Source organism: Coccidioides immitis (assembly GCF_000149335.2).
Source record: "Coccidioides immitis RS genomic scaffold supercont3.4, whole genome shotgun sequence".
Lineage (NCBI taxonomy): Eukaryota > Fungi > Ascomycota > Eurotiomycetes > Onygenales > Onygenaceae > Coccidioides > Coccidioides immitis.
In genome coordinates, this window is record NW_004504311.1 from 911,745 (window position 1) to 928,164 (window position 16,420).

Consider the following 16,420-nt stretch of genomic DNA (forward strand, 5'->3'; position numbering starts at 1 on the left):
TGCCTGTGAGAGTACTTTATTATCAGCACGGTTTACGGAGCTAGAAACGACAAGTTTGCACCATCTGTAAAACCCAAAGGGCCAGGGAGGCCTTATCCCGGAATCTCGATCAGCAACTCGCCATAGGTAGGAACCCGTCGTGGCACGAAGTATCCTCACAAGGATGTTATCATCTACTGATGTTTACCTGGGGCAGCTTGAAAAAAACCTCGTTGCGCATAGAGACCCTGAATTGCTAACGGACTAACTACGTACCACACGCACCCTAGAACGCATGGATACTTGATATGCTAACATGCTTGGAGCCGTTGCTCTAAAACTGGTCAGTCATAGCACCATTTGATGCATCTCCGACTAATTTAGCATACTTCGCCAGCACCCCCCGGGTAACACGTGGTTTTGGCGGTTTCCACCCCTTCAAACGCTGTGCGATTTCTTCGTCAGAAACATCCATTGTGAGTTCGTTGGTATCCGCGTTGATTGTGATCGTATCACCATCCTGCACAACAGCAATCGGACCGCCCACTGCAGCTTCTGGGACAATGTGTCCAACAATAAATCCATGACTGGCACCTGAATATCTGCCATCTGTAATCAGCGCTACGTTTGTGAGTTTAGCTCCCATCAAGGCAGCACTAGCTTTGAGTTGTTCCGGCATTCCGGGACCACCCTTTGGTCCCTCATATCGAACGACGAGGACGAGGTTATCTCCGCGTGGAATCTCGCCACGGCTTAGAGCGGCGTCCAACTCGTGCTCTTTGTTAAATACGCGAGCCTTTCCCGTAAATTTAGTACCTTCTTTTCCGGTAATTTTAGCGACAGCACCGCCAGGGGCAAGGTTTCCCCTGAGCACCTGGAGATGGCCGGTTGACTTGATCGGGTTGTCAAGTGGGTGAATGATAGCTTGGTCTTGTGGGAGGGAGGGGAAAGATGCAATGTTCTCCGCCAATGTCTTTCCAGTCACCGTGGGAATACCGCCATCTAAAAGGCCTGCGGCGACAAGCAATTTCTGGACGGATGGAATGCCTCCAATTTCGTATAGATCTGCCATGTAATATTTTCCGCTTGGGGCGAGGTTCGCGATAAAAGGAATTTTGTCACTAACACGCTGGATGTCATCTAGCATTAAGTGAACACCAGCCGATCTAGCCATGGCAATGAAATGAACAACGCCGTTAGTGCTTCCACCGAGAGCCATTGTCATGACCAGGGCATTCTCAAAGGACCGTTTTGTCAATAAGTCGCGCGGTCTGATGTTCCTCTCCATGCACAATTTAATTGCATCAGCCGCTTTTACACATTCTCGCATCTTCGCTGGTGATGTTGCGGGGGTAGAAGATGAACCAGGCAGAGTCAGACCCATCGACTCAATTGCTGTGGCCATTGTGTTCGCAGTATACATGCCTGCGCAAGCCCCAGCGCTCGGACAAGCATGTCTTTCAATGTCTTCCATGATCTCATCCTTAGTTTTGCTCCTGTCCCCCCCATCGTCCGGCTGGACTAAAGTATTATACGCATAAGCACCCGCGGCCTCATAGCAGGTCGAAACGTTAATGGGTCGTCGCAATAGTTTCGAATATCCGCCTTGAATTGTACCACCGTATATCATCAGGGAGGGGCGGTTGTGTCTTCCCATGGCCATAATACACCCAGGCATGTTCTTGTCACAACCAGGTATGGCAATGCAACCGTCATGGTATTGTGCGCAAGTCACAGTTTCGATGCTGTCGGCAATGATCTCACGAGACTGCAGAGAAAAGCGCATGCCTGAAATGAAAATGGTATGTCATGGTTAATGTCATTTTCTTTGGCAGTGCTGAAGTATGAATTGAATCACAGACCTTCATGACCCATTGTGATTGCGTCAGAGACACCAATGGTATTGTATTGCCATCCCAGCATGCCCTGATCTATAACAGCCTTTTTCACAGTCTTTCCTAAATCCAACAAGTGCATGTTGCAGGGATTTCCTTCCCACCATACTGATGCAATGCCAACATGAGGACTCGTTTTCATGGCATCCCTATCAGGTACCCCAGCAGCATATAACATTGCCTATGGTGCTCATCGCGCGTTAGCAAAACACCAACATAACGTGATTTCTAAACATAAGCTTTATAAAATATCTTCTCACCTGGGCACCTGGGTAATCATGACCTTTTGTAATGAACTGAGAATATTTGTTCAAGGCCGGTTTTCCGTCCCGCATCGCATCATCAGGAAGACAGGGGAAGTCGATATATTTCGCCTCCTCGTTTGGTCCATCTTGCGCAATAGGAGCTTGAGAAGCCATGTTTCAATCAGCCTGTACACCTTCGGTGAGCTGTCAATGGATCTGGTAGAAAAATCTTGGGTAATATAGATATTGGTAGCTCTGAGTACCTCGCCAGTCGAGTGTGTTTGGTCTAATAGACTTATCACAGAATCCAGTCAGAAGATGCCCCGAAGCTTCCAGCAGCGCCAAGTAATATTCAACTCAGCGACTTTCTCTCTACTCCGATTTGATTGCAACAAATCGCTGACCGGAACCTCTGTTTACATATCACGGACTGCTAGTGAATGTCCCTCACGGGATTAAGTTCGGCCCCGCGCTCGCTTCGGCTCAGAAGCGGCCTTAGTCACCACGAATAAGGACGTCGTCATTGGGTGTCACGGCAAGTCATTTTCCCCGGCTTGCCGATGGGGCCAAGCTCTCGAACGAAACGGCGTTTTCTTTGCATGTTTGAGGAGCTAGACGAGAGGATTGAAGCGGCAGACTACTTCAGATGAATTAATAGTTGAATTCCCGACCAGGGAGTCAAGGGTTTCGCGTATAGGACAAGGTCTGCACGTAACACCGACCCTGCAGCAAGAATATCCACAACACTGGTCGAGGGTCTGGACGTCAGAAAGCTCTCCTGACCCCGGCCGGAATCTGGCTTTTTTGTACATTGACTTGTCGGCGATGGGAAAACACCTTCCTACCTGGCACTGTTTCTTGTGCGAGATTTTGAACATTGCCAGTTAGCAGCAACCGTCGCATTCCAGGGGCGGAATTACCGACTCGCCGAGATTCAATGACGTCGACGAATGACGCAAGGATCAACCATTGTTGCTCCAGCAAGGCAGAAGAATTAACTCCAGTTGGCTGCCTGGTGTTTAAAAAAGGCGAAAGGTTATCTTTGCCTCCGGGGGATCCTCGAGAATTCGCGAGAAACAGCTGAAGTGATTCGAAGACAGCCAGTTAATTCCTAATTATTCTACTCAAAGGCATACAACCAGCATGGCAGACCATTCGACCCTAATTGGAACCTCCCAGGTCCTGGGAATCACGGCTTCTGGAGTCCTAGCCGGTAGGCAACCTCAATATATACCTCCACAGGCCGTTGTCAAAGGGCAAGAAGCTCAGTTCAACTGACAAAACCCCAGGGGGCATCCTCAACTTTTCCGTTGCACTCGTTCCAACCCTCATTCTGCCGGGGGCTACCAGCAAACGTACTTTCGACTCTTCCTTCCAGCCAGGCACACCAGTCTCCCACATCGCCTCGCAATGGCACCATGCATATGGCATCGGTAAATCGATCGTCCCGCTCGCCTCCTTGATCACCGCCTCAGTATACACCTACTTGTCGTACCACTTCCGGCAAGGCACACTCACTCGTCAGGGAAACGTCGTCGCTGCAAACTACTACTTGCTCGCCGCCCTGTTTACCATTGCTCCCGTCCCATTCACTCTCCTAATCATGAAACCCACCAACAACAAGTTAATCGCCAAGGCAAAATCTGCAGAAACCGAGGGCCTGGTTGCGCAGAAGGAGAAGGATGTTCAGGGTGAACTGAGGGCTTCTAGAGATGAGGCTGAGGTCCAGAGCTGGTTGAAGACTTGGTCCCGCTTGAATGTTGTGAGAGGATTGTTCCCTCTTGTGGGAACAATTTGTGCTGCTATGGCCATCATTTCATAAGTTCTTTATCGGCAGTCATGCTTCCTGCTTTTCGATGCATTGGAGCAAAGGGGTGTAAGGGATAACACATAATGAACCTTATCTTATTGTTAAGATGTTATGGAGCACCGTGAATAAATTAAACAATTGACTATGGTGAACTTGGGGCACCGATTAGCCTAATTGATCGGCCATCAAAGTGCATGTCTATTATAAAAAGGCAGATTGTAAATTCGAACACAGAGAATAGCCTCCTTATCCTTGTGACGATTATTGCTGTCCGGGAGTAATAGGGGCAGGGCGATGCATTAAATACACCGGAACTGGCAACGGAGCATTGTGTTGCAAATGCCTGTGGAAGTCTAAGGTAGGAAAGCCAAAATTCGCCTTTGAATCATTAAGTTGGGGAAGAGCTTTGGGTCCAAGAAACCGCCGTGTTCTTCAAGATAGACTCGCTCGATGTCCTCTCACACAGTCGAAAAGACCCCCAAAAACATGAGAGAGGCTATTTTATGAGAATTTGCTTTCACGATCTGTTTCACCACCGACACTCGTGTCGTCCGTTTCGTCTCTTTCGATCGTCGCCCACATATTACTACTTTCGGCCGTGGACTCATCTGTGTGCTGAGCATTGGGGTCTGTTTTTTGGGCCGTCACAAACCCGACATTCTTCCCGCTACTTGAATGTAGTCGGGTTTCTTCAAGGACATCACCATTCCAAGGCTTGCATTGCTTGACAATCTCTCCACAGCGGAGACACATCCAACCTTCCCCTTCTTCGGCTTCGAGCTTTTGCGCAATACAAGCAAAACAATATATGCACCCACATGGTATTGCTTCGTAAGGGTTTGTGATATCTGTTTGGGCCGACCCGATTATACCACCAGATGCGCCGCCCACAGCCATTACGTCAGATTCCGACGATGCCGTAGGATTCTGCTCTTGATAACAGATTGCGCATGTTCTTTCCGGTAAAAAGCCTAGTGGTCCGTGGTTTTTGGCATCCTCGTCCCCTTCGTCCTTTACACGAAGGGAAGAGACTGTCTTTTTCCATGCCCTCGAAAGCCAACGCCGCCAGCGGCCAATACCAACAAGAGGTAATAGAAATAGAAGGAACTCAGTGAAGGCATGCCAAACAAGTTGACGATTAAGGTATTCAAATGATACCTCGCGGCTAACTTGCATCGATGGTGGAGTTAACCGCATTCTCAAAAGACGGTCAACCAATGTTCGGTATCGTCCATTGATAAGAAAAACAAGAAAGGATACCAATGCTGCCATTGAATGAACGGTCGAAGCGGCGTTTGAAAGTTTCGCGAGTGATTTGACCGTGGGAGATGGCTGAACACTGTTAGAATACCAAGCTTCGCCCCGTACACAAGCCATTCATACCTCATCGTAACCTCCTTCTTGATCTATCATCCAAGCATCCCATTTGTCCCAAGCATAACGACCTCCTACAGTTAACAGTCCGTAGAGTACTTTCTGCCACTTTGTTGGCGGTTTATATACTGGTCCTTTACTTCGGCTATCGGTGTATTTCAGGTTCTGGAGCGCGGCACCATACGAAGCGTTATGATCCCATATCGACAACTTGAATAAGATTGCGCGGAGGGCGAGCTCGATTTCGTGGGACCAATCTTCCCGCATGTGACGCTTAAACATAGAATCCCGTCAGCTTTCAGAACCATCAAAAGAGCAATTCTCCAATATCACCATGAAAGCAGATTTTCCTAACCCCAAAGTATTTCAGCCCTTCTCCAACTTGGCCCTTCAGCAGCCCCAGTAGCTCCTCATCCAACAACTCTGCGTCAACCTGGCCCACTCTGAATGCTGGCCGCGTTCCTTCCCTGCCCTTGATGGTATCCCATAACGCGAATCCACTATTAGTCGCTCTATGCAACGGATATGGAAGATTCCTAATGGCTGGAGGAAGTCGGGTGCGTGGATCGACGCTATTATTCCGGGCTTCAGCGTCGCGCTGTTGTCGGCGTTCCAGGACGCGAGCTTGAGCTGCAGCAAAATTCGCAGAAGTCATCGTGGCATCATCTTGTGCTCCCAGCTTAATTTGTAATCCGAGGCTTTTCTGGTTCACACTCCAGATATATATTTGTATCCAGGTCCTTTTCGCAAAATGTTCACACATGAAGCAGCTCCAGCAGCCGCGTTAACTAAGGGTTGAACGAGCGAAGCCGAGGTCCAGGCCCAGACCGGCACCCAAGTCACGTGATGGGAGCTCAGCTTCCGTTAACCACTGAAGAACAATGTGCGACGTTTTCTGCGCCAGGTGCTTCGTTGAAATGGACTCAGCTGATATATTTCATAATAGTTAAACCAACAGATTTGCCTCTCTTTAGCTTAGATTTAAGTTCAAATTCCAAGCTACCTCCGCTTCTTCCCAAGCATACAATGCTCTAACACAGTTTCTCATGCAAAAGAGAATGGCTGGACAGGGTTCCTTATGAGCACCGCGGGTAGCAGGCTTTTTCGCTCCTCTGCCCAATATCAAGCATATACCATCTCCGGAGATGAATACAAAGCATCTCAGAAAAGACGATGGGGCTGAGGATCGCCGCGTCCATCTGACTGTGAATAGGGTGTGTTGGAAGAATCTATCCTATTCAACAGGACTGAGATTGCTATCGTCGCTATGTGGTGAGTCCTTTGAGATTGGCAGATTCACTTGGCTTCTGCGATTTCACGCATAGGAGGCCGAAAGATATATACGTACATTCGCGAAAAGCCGAGTACCACATATTCGATGCCCTCATCCGTCTCCCACTAACATATCACAATGCCTTTTACTGCCCTCGGCGTCGCATTTCCGTTGTAGGAGTACGGTGTCGAATTCTTGTGACTGATTCCGATCCCGAGAATACGAGGGGCGGTTTGTTTCTGCAGGTATCTGCAGGCGAACATTATCTAGAGAATGAAAAATTGGTGCACAGCAGAGTACATCTGTGATCTTTGTGGAAGTAATAGAGATATCTCGACATTGGCAGTATATCAGCCTGTCCTGTGCGACCTATTTAAATGTCTTGATTGTCCTGCATCGACATTCGGTCATGTGAGATAGTCGTTATATCATAGAGTACCTTAGCAGCTGAAGGTCTTGTTTGGGATGCACACTCCATTTCTGCTCTTAAATTCTCGATCTCGATCAAGCATTGGGCCTACAAGCTGAAGTTTCAAGTTTCTGGCAGTTACCGCGTCTACTGTACTCTCTGCAGCTGGCCCGTGCGCGGTAGTTTACTTCACGCTTAGCGTCATTGGCCTCTGGCAGACGAACTGTTTTGTTGCTGGTGGGGTTGGCTTCCTTCCAAATAATTATCATACGCGCAGAAGATGTACCCTTGATTCTTCCTCTCTACCTTTCCATCTTGTAGCTCTCTAGCTCCTCGGTGGCCTGCCATGCCTCCTATACTTGAAGTTCCTGGGGAAGCAAATCCTTTGTCACGCCAGACCATTTTAAACGCTCTCTTGGCTGCATCGTCCAACACCCAGGTCCAGGTGCAAGCTGGTACACAGCAGCTTCAGAACTGGGAGAAGGAGGATGACTATTACATTTTCTTGCAGGTATGTCCTCAATCCTTGACCCGGCATCTCAACTTGAAGCTAATTCGTGATTTGACAGGACGTTTTTACTGATTACTCCGTCCCCGAACAAGCTCGTTACCTCTCAGTCATTCAACTCAAGAATGGCGTCGATAAATACTGGCGGAAAACGTCACCTAAGTATGGGATATACACTGGCTAGAATGGTCGGATGTGGATGTTAATTGCTTTATCTCACAGCGCGCTTAAACCCGACGTTAAACAGCGGATTAAAAGTAGAGCTCTTGATGCCGGGCTGGTAGAGCCAGCACCGCTTCTTGCTCTCCACAATGCTCTCATGATTGCAAAGATCCTGCGCTATGAGTTCCCTACGGAATGGCTAGTTACCCATGAGTAGTTTTGGAAACTGAGGAGTTGCTGACGGATTTTCGTCGTAGGCCCGATGCTATCACCAAAATTACCCAGCTACTTCATTCATCTGTCGAGCCAGGCGCCAATTCAATACAACTGTCACGGTCACTTCTTATACTCCTACAAGTTGTTAAAGAACTGTCGACGGGCAAAGTGTTACGGATCAGAAAGGGTTTCCAGCTTTTGGCCCCGGAGTTATTTCGCACACTTGCGAATATTTATGTGCAAAGAGTGGAAAGACTATCTCGCCTATTGAATGGAGATACTACAGATGGCGCTGGTGCGTTAGAAGCCGTCGAACAAACTTTGATCGCTTTGAAAATCATCCGTCGCTTGATTATCTCAGGGTATGAGAATCCTAACAGGAATACCGATGTCCAACAATTCTGGGCACTCACTCTAACACACTTTGCGAATTTTGTCAACATTTCGAAACAACAACCGGCCAACCTAGATACCCATTTTACGGCACTGATAGGGAAACATGCCATTCAGTTATCGAAACTTCATCTAGCGATGGCTAAAGACCACCCAGCTGGGTTCGCATTGCTTCCCCAATCCATTGACATGGTTAAATTTTATTGGGACCTGGTAACAGAGCTCGGGAAGTCATATGGTTCAAGTGACCTTTCTCAGCTGAGGATTGGGACTGGTGGTGACGCCGACAGTGAAGAGAAGACACTCTTGGAGAAACTTGGGCTTAAGGGACTTCTTTTGCTCAGAGCTTGCGCAAAGCTTGCCTTTCATCCAGTTCAGACCTTTAAATACCAGCATCCTGAAGATAAAGAGGAGCGAAACTCAGCGGTTCAGCTAATCAAGAGCCAATTATTTGTAGAAGGTTTTGCTGTTCAGGTTATGGAGCTACTGGTTACCCGCTTTTTCGTATTTCGAGCAGGTGACCTGCGAGAATGGGAAGAAGAGCCTGAGGAATGGGAGAAACGTGAGGAGGAAATAACCCATGCGTGGGAATTCTCTATCCGCTCTTGTGCTGAGAAATTATTCCTCGATCTCATAGTTCACTTCAAGGATTCATTGGTCCCTAAGCTTTTAAATGTGTTTTACTCTTACGCAAGTAAGTGTCCCACGCCCTTGAAATACCATTCTCTAACACCCATACAGCTCCACAGAATCACGACATATTGCTGAAAGATTCCCTTTACTCTGCAATTGGGCTGGCGGCTGCATGTTTGGAGAAGACATTGGATTTCAATGCCTTTTTAATATCTACACTTATCCCTGAAGTTCAAATCCAGCAACCAGGGTATTATATCCTCCGGCGGAGAACTGCCATTTTACTTGGCCAATGGGTGCCGGTAAAACCTAGCGAGTTGGATAGAGATTCTATCTATCGGATTTTCCAGCACCTTCTCAATAAAGATGACCCTACAAACGACCAAGTAGTAAGAATCACTGCTGGTCGGCAACTAAAAGCGGTCCTGGACCCATACGAGTTCACCGCTGAAGGCTTCCTGCCATTCGCACCTCCAATACTACAGTCCTTGATGAACTTAATCCAAGAAGTTTCGTTGCCAGAGACGAAAATGGCCTTGCTTGAGACTGTTAGAGTAGCCGTAGTGAAACTTGAAGACCACGTATGTCCTGATATAAATGTTCTAATCCTTTTGACATGAGCTAATTGCTTTATCTAGATATCCCCATATGCGGATCAAATTGTTACTCTTCTGCCATCTCTGTGGGACCAGTCTGGAGAGGAACATTTGATGAAGCAAGCAATATTGACCCTCCTGTCTTCCATCATCCACTCCATGAAACAAGAATCCGTTAGATATCATCCATTAGTTCTCCCGCTCATCCAGAAATCAATCGAGCCCGGATCGGTATGTAATCATGATCTAACATCTTTGCATGGTCGAGTTGCTTACCAACTAATTGTTTAGGAATCCCTCGTATACCTACTGGAGGAATCCCTTGACTTGTGGTATGCTGTGTTAGCGCAAACTCCAAGCCCCGCTGGTTCACAGATCCTCTCTCTTTTTCCATCCCTTTTCCCTGTTTTCGAAATCGGAACCGAAAGCGTTCGACAGGCTCTCGAAATCACGGAGTCTTACATACTGTTAGCTCCGCGTGAATTCCTAGATGGACAAGTCCGCTTCCGCCTTCTTACAGCGTTAGAATCTTTTCTAGGGCCGAATGTGCGCCCACGTATCGGCTTGGTCCCTTATCTTGCGTCAGCACTGGTACGGATTGGAGAGACTTCTCCCGAGGCAAAAGAACAAACCTATACGCTGATTGCGGAGTCGTTTGTTAGCAGTTCTTTCTTGCGGACTCTTCTTGCCGGTCTGAATGATGCGCACGAGGCGAGCTTCTCCACCGGCCCGAACAAAAAGTACTCACCCATTGATGGTGTTGCGGAAACTGATCACTTCTCCGTGCTTGCAAGGCTTGCATTGGCCAATCCAGGGGTCTTCATGTCAGCTGTCAGAGCCGCAACATACCCTGTCCCTGAAGAACAAACACTTAAATGGATACTAGAAGAGTGGTTCTTCCACTTTGATGGCATCGGCGATATAGCGACTAAAAAGCTCCATACCCTAGCATTAACCCATCTCCTCTCTATAAACGGACCTTCATCCCCGCCGCCAGCTTATCTTCTCAATAATCTTCAATCCTATCTTAGCATTTGGACCGATGTGATCACCGAGCTAGCCGATGACGGAGATAATATGGATGGTCAGGCAGGTGACTACCTGGTGAATTTCAACAGTAGCAGCACGTATAATCCCGAAGGAAAGTACCAGGAAAACGAACCTCCTGAGACCACCCGTCGTCGTGTATGGACTCTTGCCGATCCCATCCACCAGATCAATATACGTGATTATGTTACCGAGCATCTCCGTGCTCTCGTCGAAGTGTGCGGGGGCATCGATCGATTCCGTGAAGAGTGGCTAGTCAACGTGGATAAGGAAGTGGTGAATGAGTTCGCAAAATTGGGTGTTTTCTAGCATGCCCGCTGCATAACTTTCCTCATGGTTCGCTTTTCGAGTTGGCATCGGATGGTGGCGTCAAGACAGTGGCGTTTTAGATCGAGGTGATTCGGCTTGGATGGAATGCTTCTTCGTTCAGCGCCATGATTAGATGTGTAGATCTTCCATGTAGACACTCTCCGTGGGTTATGCAAACATCTCAAGCATTTGAATTCTCCTATTGTTCTTCGTTTGGAGTGACGAATAGCTCCAGTCGAATTTGTCCTAGTGGAACCCAAACACCGACGACCTAGGCCGATGACAGGTAGTCAGCATCTGTTATTTTGGATGTTAGGGATAGTCAGCATCACAGTACTTTTCCGAGGGAATTCCTAAACTGCTGCCAACCCGCTGAGCCATACCAAAGCGACAGGCGAGACTGTTGACGCTCTTGAGCTGGACTTGGCGAGCCGGACTATGGCAAATGTACTCACTACGCGCACTTTGGCTAGTTCTGTACACCCTTGTATGCGCAGGACATACTTTGTCCTCCGTAGAGTAACTAGCGGTTAATCCTATTTTGGCAATTCAATAGGTAGAAGATTATCATATCTGGTTTAGCTTCACTTAATGCAATGTGCGTTGGAGTATAGAGATATCGATTGAATTGCCAGGCTATACGGAGTACAAGGGTGTAACTATGGGACGCTGGAGGTTCAATTAACTATGTAGTTAGTTAACGAGCCAAGGTCCAGCAGGTGTTGGTCCAGTGATCCGACCCGGCTTGGCGCCTCCGGCATTCATGACCTGCAGAATATGGCATCACTATTGAAACAATAGAGGCCCGGGAGATATAGTGCGGCTTATTTTCTACTCCAGCAATCCCTGGAAGAGGCATCATTCAACATTCAGTCTACCGCTTGATGATTAGGCATCGATGGGAGCGGAAAGCTCTGGACCTCCCGGGGTGGGCTGCGGAACTCCCGCGGGGCTGCTCCCTATGTCCCATGACGCTGCAGATGCCTCGCAGCCAATTTCTGCCTGGGCTACGGAATATCAGCTTTGGATTTTCCATGCGAAGTTCTCAAATCAGAGCCGTTTCCAAATTAGCTGTGAAGCTGTGGCGCTCCATCGTTTAATTTACGACCAATGCCTTTCCTCCTTAGGTTATCAAGATGCCGGTAGTGAGCCTCCATCCTCTTGGTCCGAATATCCCTTGATCCATTGCAGAGCTTTCTCTCATCTCATTTCTATACCCAGGGGATAACCCTTGCTAGTCAGTAGCTAGAACAACCAAGTCGAGTGTTTTTGTAGTTCCCAGAGTTTCGATATGTCCATGCTTCGCAGGTCTCTAAGCCTTTGATAAAGGGGACCTGGGTCCAACTTGCGTTGGAAGGATGCATTCTCTCGGTTAATTTGGCCGCTCCGGGGAACAATCCAGAACTACTCCGTAGTCTCTTGGAAATCTCATATGTTGCCTTTCAATTTGAGTTGATGGGCCCGGAGTCTAGATATTCATTAGCTCATTAGGGTTCAAGACGGAAGCCGAAAAGCTCCTGAATGGCAACCTAGGAGCATATAAAAGCGACCGCTTTCTCACAGTCCGAACCGACAGAAAGAGAACAACCCAAAAACTGCCACTTCCCTTTTTTTTTTTCTTTTTTTTTTTAAAAAAATTCTTCCTTACACCCCTTGAAATGAAGTCGTCCTAAGTTCTCCCTCTACTTGCCTCTCTGGTCCTCTAGCCTCAGCCGGTGGCTTCTCAAGGTCCTGTCACGTCACTGGCGTTAACGAAGGACATCAGTTGCATGCAAGTTGTTATGGCCCTAAAGGCTTGCAGGAGGCATTTCTAGAACTAAATTGGTGCTTCGCGAATGACAATGGGGTCCTGGCCGCCCGAAATAACAATCGTGCACCCTCTACACTGCTGCCTTGCCTGCAATTGAACTAAGCATGGCAACTTAATACACAGTGGCAGCTACAAGAACAGCTGCAGGGACTGCTTTATATATTCATAACACTACATGGAATGCAAGTGCACATCAAGGGATGGTTTGAGGAAGATAGCTCGCATTGATTTAGATAAGCAGCTATTTGCCCTATTTGCGGACCACCTTTCACTATTGTTTAGCGATTAATGATCCATAGATCCTACGATCTCAAATTACAACGGATATCTCGATTGCTTTGGCCGTAGGGGACCTTGTCCTCGATGTTGATCAATAGCAACTTGCGCCTCACCTACGCTCGATAGTAGTGGAAAGGAAGTTAAATAGATATCGAGTTGGAGATCTCTCTGATAGTCCATTGAGTCGCACTTAAAGGACTACTACCCAACTCTGAGGCTTTCGGGGTCTAGTAACCCTAAAGTTTCCCGTTTACGTTCTCCTACTTGGTCTACATTCCTTATATGTCAATCCAATGAATGTACCATATATACATACCTTTGCGCATATAACAGGACATACTATCTTATCTTATATTTCCTTTTATTTTTAGCTGATATTAGGATTCAACCGGGCTAACACAAGCTCTTCCCTGCCTTTCTTTTTTCGAAAATTCACTTCACACGCATAAAAAAACGTGGGGCTTTTTTTACTTTCTAAGCCAGGACGATGTCACTTCTCTGCCCTGAATCGGGACTTCAAGTGACCTTTTACAATTGCACCTTTGCTCCCACCAAAGTCTTTGTTCATCTTTGGTAGCAAAACAGACCTGCCAGGCTTTCAGGCATCATGTGGCAGCCCAACAACCGAGTGATATTTATCGGCATTGTCAATAGAATCAAATAGTGACATGCAATTAACAAACGATCTCAAAATGTACCAAGTACCCAGGAGACATTCTGGATTTCTGAACTTCTGAGGGCCTAAATCCAGATAGCTTCAATCAGTGTTCGTCGTGAATCTTGTATTAGGACAGTGAGAATGGAGACAGCCCTTGTTTGAGGGTAACAGCCACAAGCAATGGTGATGTTGTCAATCCGCAGGCCCAATGTAGCTAGCAGCTGCTCTGAAAAATGTGGAAAAACGGGCTTGATATTTCCGCGTTGCGTGAAAACTGCTCAAAGAACGAATATATAGAAATTGCTGAAGTTCCTCGCCTCAGGGGGTGGCACTTCAATAACCGAAATAGACTTCCGAGACTTCTGACTTTATCCCGACCTCTGCTCACTCCCGTGACACGGTTCTCCCGTCGATGGCGGCCGGGGAAGGAAAACTCAGCAAGATTACAGATGACAAACTCTGCATCTACCACGGAATCTGTGTTCATTCTAGCCTCAAGTGCCATCTGGAGTCGCCGAAAAAAAAAAATAATGGCTGCGTTGAGCTTGGTGTTCGCAGCGGCGAAAAACCCTAACTAAATCGAACCCCAAACCCCAGCTTCTGGCAATGCTTTTCGATTCACTATCTTCTTATCTCCATTTCTAGCTATTATTTTTTAGACCATTGATCTCTTTAGTCGCTCTGCATCTGCTTCTCGAGGGCCAGACAATAAATAAATAAGAGGCGGCCATTCTCCGTCAGGATCAATTAAAAAAGAGAAGCCCATCGCCGCCAGCGACCCTCACCGCATATCATGGCTAACAACACGGTCCCCCTCATCGTGGACAACAAGGACGTCGTCACATCAACAGCATTCGATGTGAATAGCCCAGGCACAGGCAAGGCTATCTACCAATGCAGCAGCGCCACCGTAGACGATGCGACTCGCGCAGTAGACTCCGCTCACACTGCATTCAAGAGCTGGTCCAAGACAAAGCCAGCTGTCCGCCAGGACATCATGCTCAAGGCCGCTGAGATCTATCTTCGACGCAAAGATGAATTGATCGGCTACTGTGCCGAAGAGACCGGTGCTTCGGGCCCTTTTCCGGAGATTACGTTTGGAATCGGCTACCAGATGTTCAAGGACGTGGCCGGAAGAGCTGCCAACATCGAAGGCGTTGTTCCACAGCTGTTGGAGGATGGACAGAGTGCGATAGTTTACAGAGTGCCTTATGGTGTGATTCTAAGCATTGTACCCTGGTAAGGGTTCTTTCTAGGAAAGCTTAGTGCTGCTGTTGGTGCCGTGATGTTAACAAAAATGTCCAGGAATGCTCCTTTCCCACTGGGTTTGCGCGCCATTCTCCTCCCACTGATGGCTGGTAACACAGTAGTTCTGAAAGCCTCGGAGCTGTCTCCAAAGACGTTTTGGGGCATTGCAGATGTACTCCGCGAGGCTGGCTTGCCAGCCGGATGTCTCAATGTAGTCTATCATCGCCCTGCCGATGCTGCTGAGATCACAACGGCTTTGATCGCTCATCCAGCTGTCCGCAAGGTTAATTTCACAGGAAGCACAGTCGTAGGCAGCATTATCGCTTCGACTGCCGGAAAATACATCAAACCAGTTCTGCTGGAACTCGGTGGCAAAGCAAGCTCCATTGTGCTCGACGACGCAGATCTCGACAAGGCTGCCACGCAGTGCATCCTCGGAGCCTTCTTAAACGTACGTCAGGCACTTGAATGCTACCTTCTCGAGCTGATTTGTGCATTTCCACGCCACTAACTCTTAGATAATAGTCTGGTCAAGTCTGCATGTCCACTGAACGTATCATTGTTCAACAAGCCGTTGCAGTGAAATTCCGTTCCGCCCTCGTAGAGACCATGAAAAACATGTACCACGACGACGCCCCGTCGCCAATTCTAATCAATGCGACTCCGGTGGCAAAGAATAAGAAGCTCATTTCCGATGCAGTATCTCAGGGAGCAGGTATCGTCCACGGAGACCTTCACCGAGAGGAGTCCTCAGCCACAAGAATGAAGCCTGTTATCATTGAGAACGTCACTCCAGACATGGATATACATGCGACTGAATCTTTCGGCCCTACCGTTTCGCTGTTTGTCGTTGAGACAGAGGAGGAAGCGATCGCGCTGGCCAACGACACAGAATATGGTCTTACCTCGGCAGTATTCACGACCAACTTAGGGAGAGGATTGCGTGTGGCTAAACAGATCGAATCGGGGTAAGCTTTTTCCCTTTTTCTTCAGAGGAAAGCGATCTTCTTCTCAAGGGGTTGCGTTTGGGTATTAGAGCACGTGCTGACTCTCTTCTCTCTTGTCCTTGCAGAGCGGTTCATATCAATTCACTTACCATACACGACGAGCCCGCTCTTCCACATGGCGGTATGAAGAAGAGTGGCTTTGGTCGTTTCGGCGGCATCAGTGGCCTCAACGAGTTCTTGACCACAAAGTCTGTGACATGGATGGATATTTAGACAGAACTTCGAATGATCTTCAGGTACTCCGTACCAAGCCACAGCTACCAAGTTTAAGCGGTCGGAAGACAGAAATGGCGCAGAAAAAAGTGGCTCCATGCTCGTTTCGGGAGTTCGAAGCTGTTACTGGTGATTGTCGATTCGTTCGGGAACAGCTCAGTGACTCCGTATTACTACTCCGTACCGGACATTAACATGTATGAATGGATGAATGATAATCTGCAAATCTTTAATCTTATTCTTGTATAACAGCCTTGTCTTGTGACCAACGACAAGCTGCTTGCTGAAGATAGCTAGCAGGTTTTACTCCATACATGTACTCCGTACCTCATCCTGAAACAAGATTGTCTGCGCCT

General features: G+C 47.8%; 5 protein-coding genes across 5 annotated transcripts; 3 read left to right on the forward strand and 2 right to left on the reverse strand.

Moving 5' to 3' along the window:
* Positions 1–208: 208 nt before the first annotated feature.
* CIMG_04591 (dihydroxy-acid dehydratase) lies at positions 209–2,956 on the reverse strand. The gene is made up of 4 exons (XM_001245149.2): positions 2,383–2,956; positions 2,135–2,305; positions 1,842–2,055; positions 209–1,767 (listed from the first exon to the last, which is right to left on the reverse strand). The coding sequence occupies exons 2-4, from the start codon at positions 2,291–2,293 to the stop codon at positions 314–316; spliced, it is 1,827 nt and encodes a 608-aa protein (XP_001245150.1). The 5' UTR covers positions 2,294–2,305; positions 2,383–2,956; the 3' UTR covers positions 209–313.
* CIMG_04592 (uncharacterized protein) lies at positions 2,780–5,208 on the forward strand. Its single transcript, XM_001245150.2, has 2 exons — positions 2,780–3,332; positions 3,409–5,208. Exons 1-2 carry the CDS (start codon positions 3,263–3,265, stop codon positions 3,939–3,941), a joined length of 603 nt encoding a protein of 200 aa, XP_001245151.1. The 5' UTR covers positions 2,780–3,262; the 3' UTR covers positions 3,942–5,208.
* Positions 3,408–6,040, reverse strand: CIMG_04593 (peroxisomal biogenesis factor 2). Its single transcript, XM_001245151.2, has 3 exons — positions 5,659–6,040; positions 5,313–5,576; positions 3,408–5,261 (listed from the first exon to the last, which is right to left on the reverse strand). Exons 1-3 carry the CDS (start codon positions 5,956–5,958, stop codon positions 4,431–4,433), a joined length of 1,395 nt encoding a protein of 464 aa, XP_001245152.2. The 5' UTR covers positions 5,959–6,040; the 3' UTR covers positions 3,408–4,430.
* Positions 6,041–7,217: 1,177 nt separating this feature from the next.
* CIMG_04594 (importin 11) lies at positions 7,218–11,048 on the forward strand. Its single transcript, XM_001245152.2, has 7 exons — positions 7,218–7,496; positions 7,555–7,655; positions 7,716–7,853; positions 7,913–8,958; positions 9,006–9,478; positions 9,536–9,724; positions 9,785–11,048. The coding sequence occupies exons 1-7, from the start codon at positions 7,332–7,334 to the stop codon at positions 10,847–10,849; spliced, it is 3,177 nt and encodes a 1,058-aa protein (XP_001245153.2). The 5' UTR covers positions 7,218–7,331; the 3' UTR covers positions 10,850–11,048.
* A 3,017-nt stretch (positions 11,049–14,065) lies between these two features.
* CIMG_04596 (vanillin dehydrogenase) lies at positions 14,066–16,329 on the forward strand. Its single transcript, XM_001245154.2, has 4 exons — positions 14,066–14,835; positions 14,902–15,295; positions 15,370–15,812; positions 15,917–16,329. Exons 1-4 carry the CDS (start codon positions 14,390–14,392, stop codon positions 16,062–16,064), a joined length of 1,431 nt encoding a protein of 476 aa, XP_001245155.1. The 5' UTR covers positions 14,066–14,389; the 3' UTR covers positions 16,065–16,329.
* The last annotated feature ends 91 nt before the right edge of the window (positions 16,330–16,420 follow it).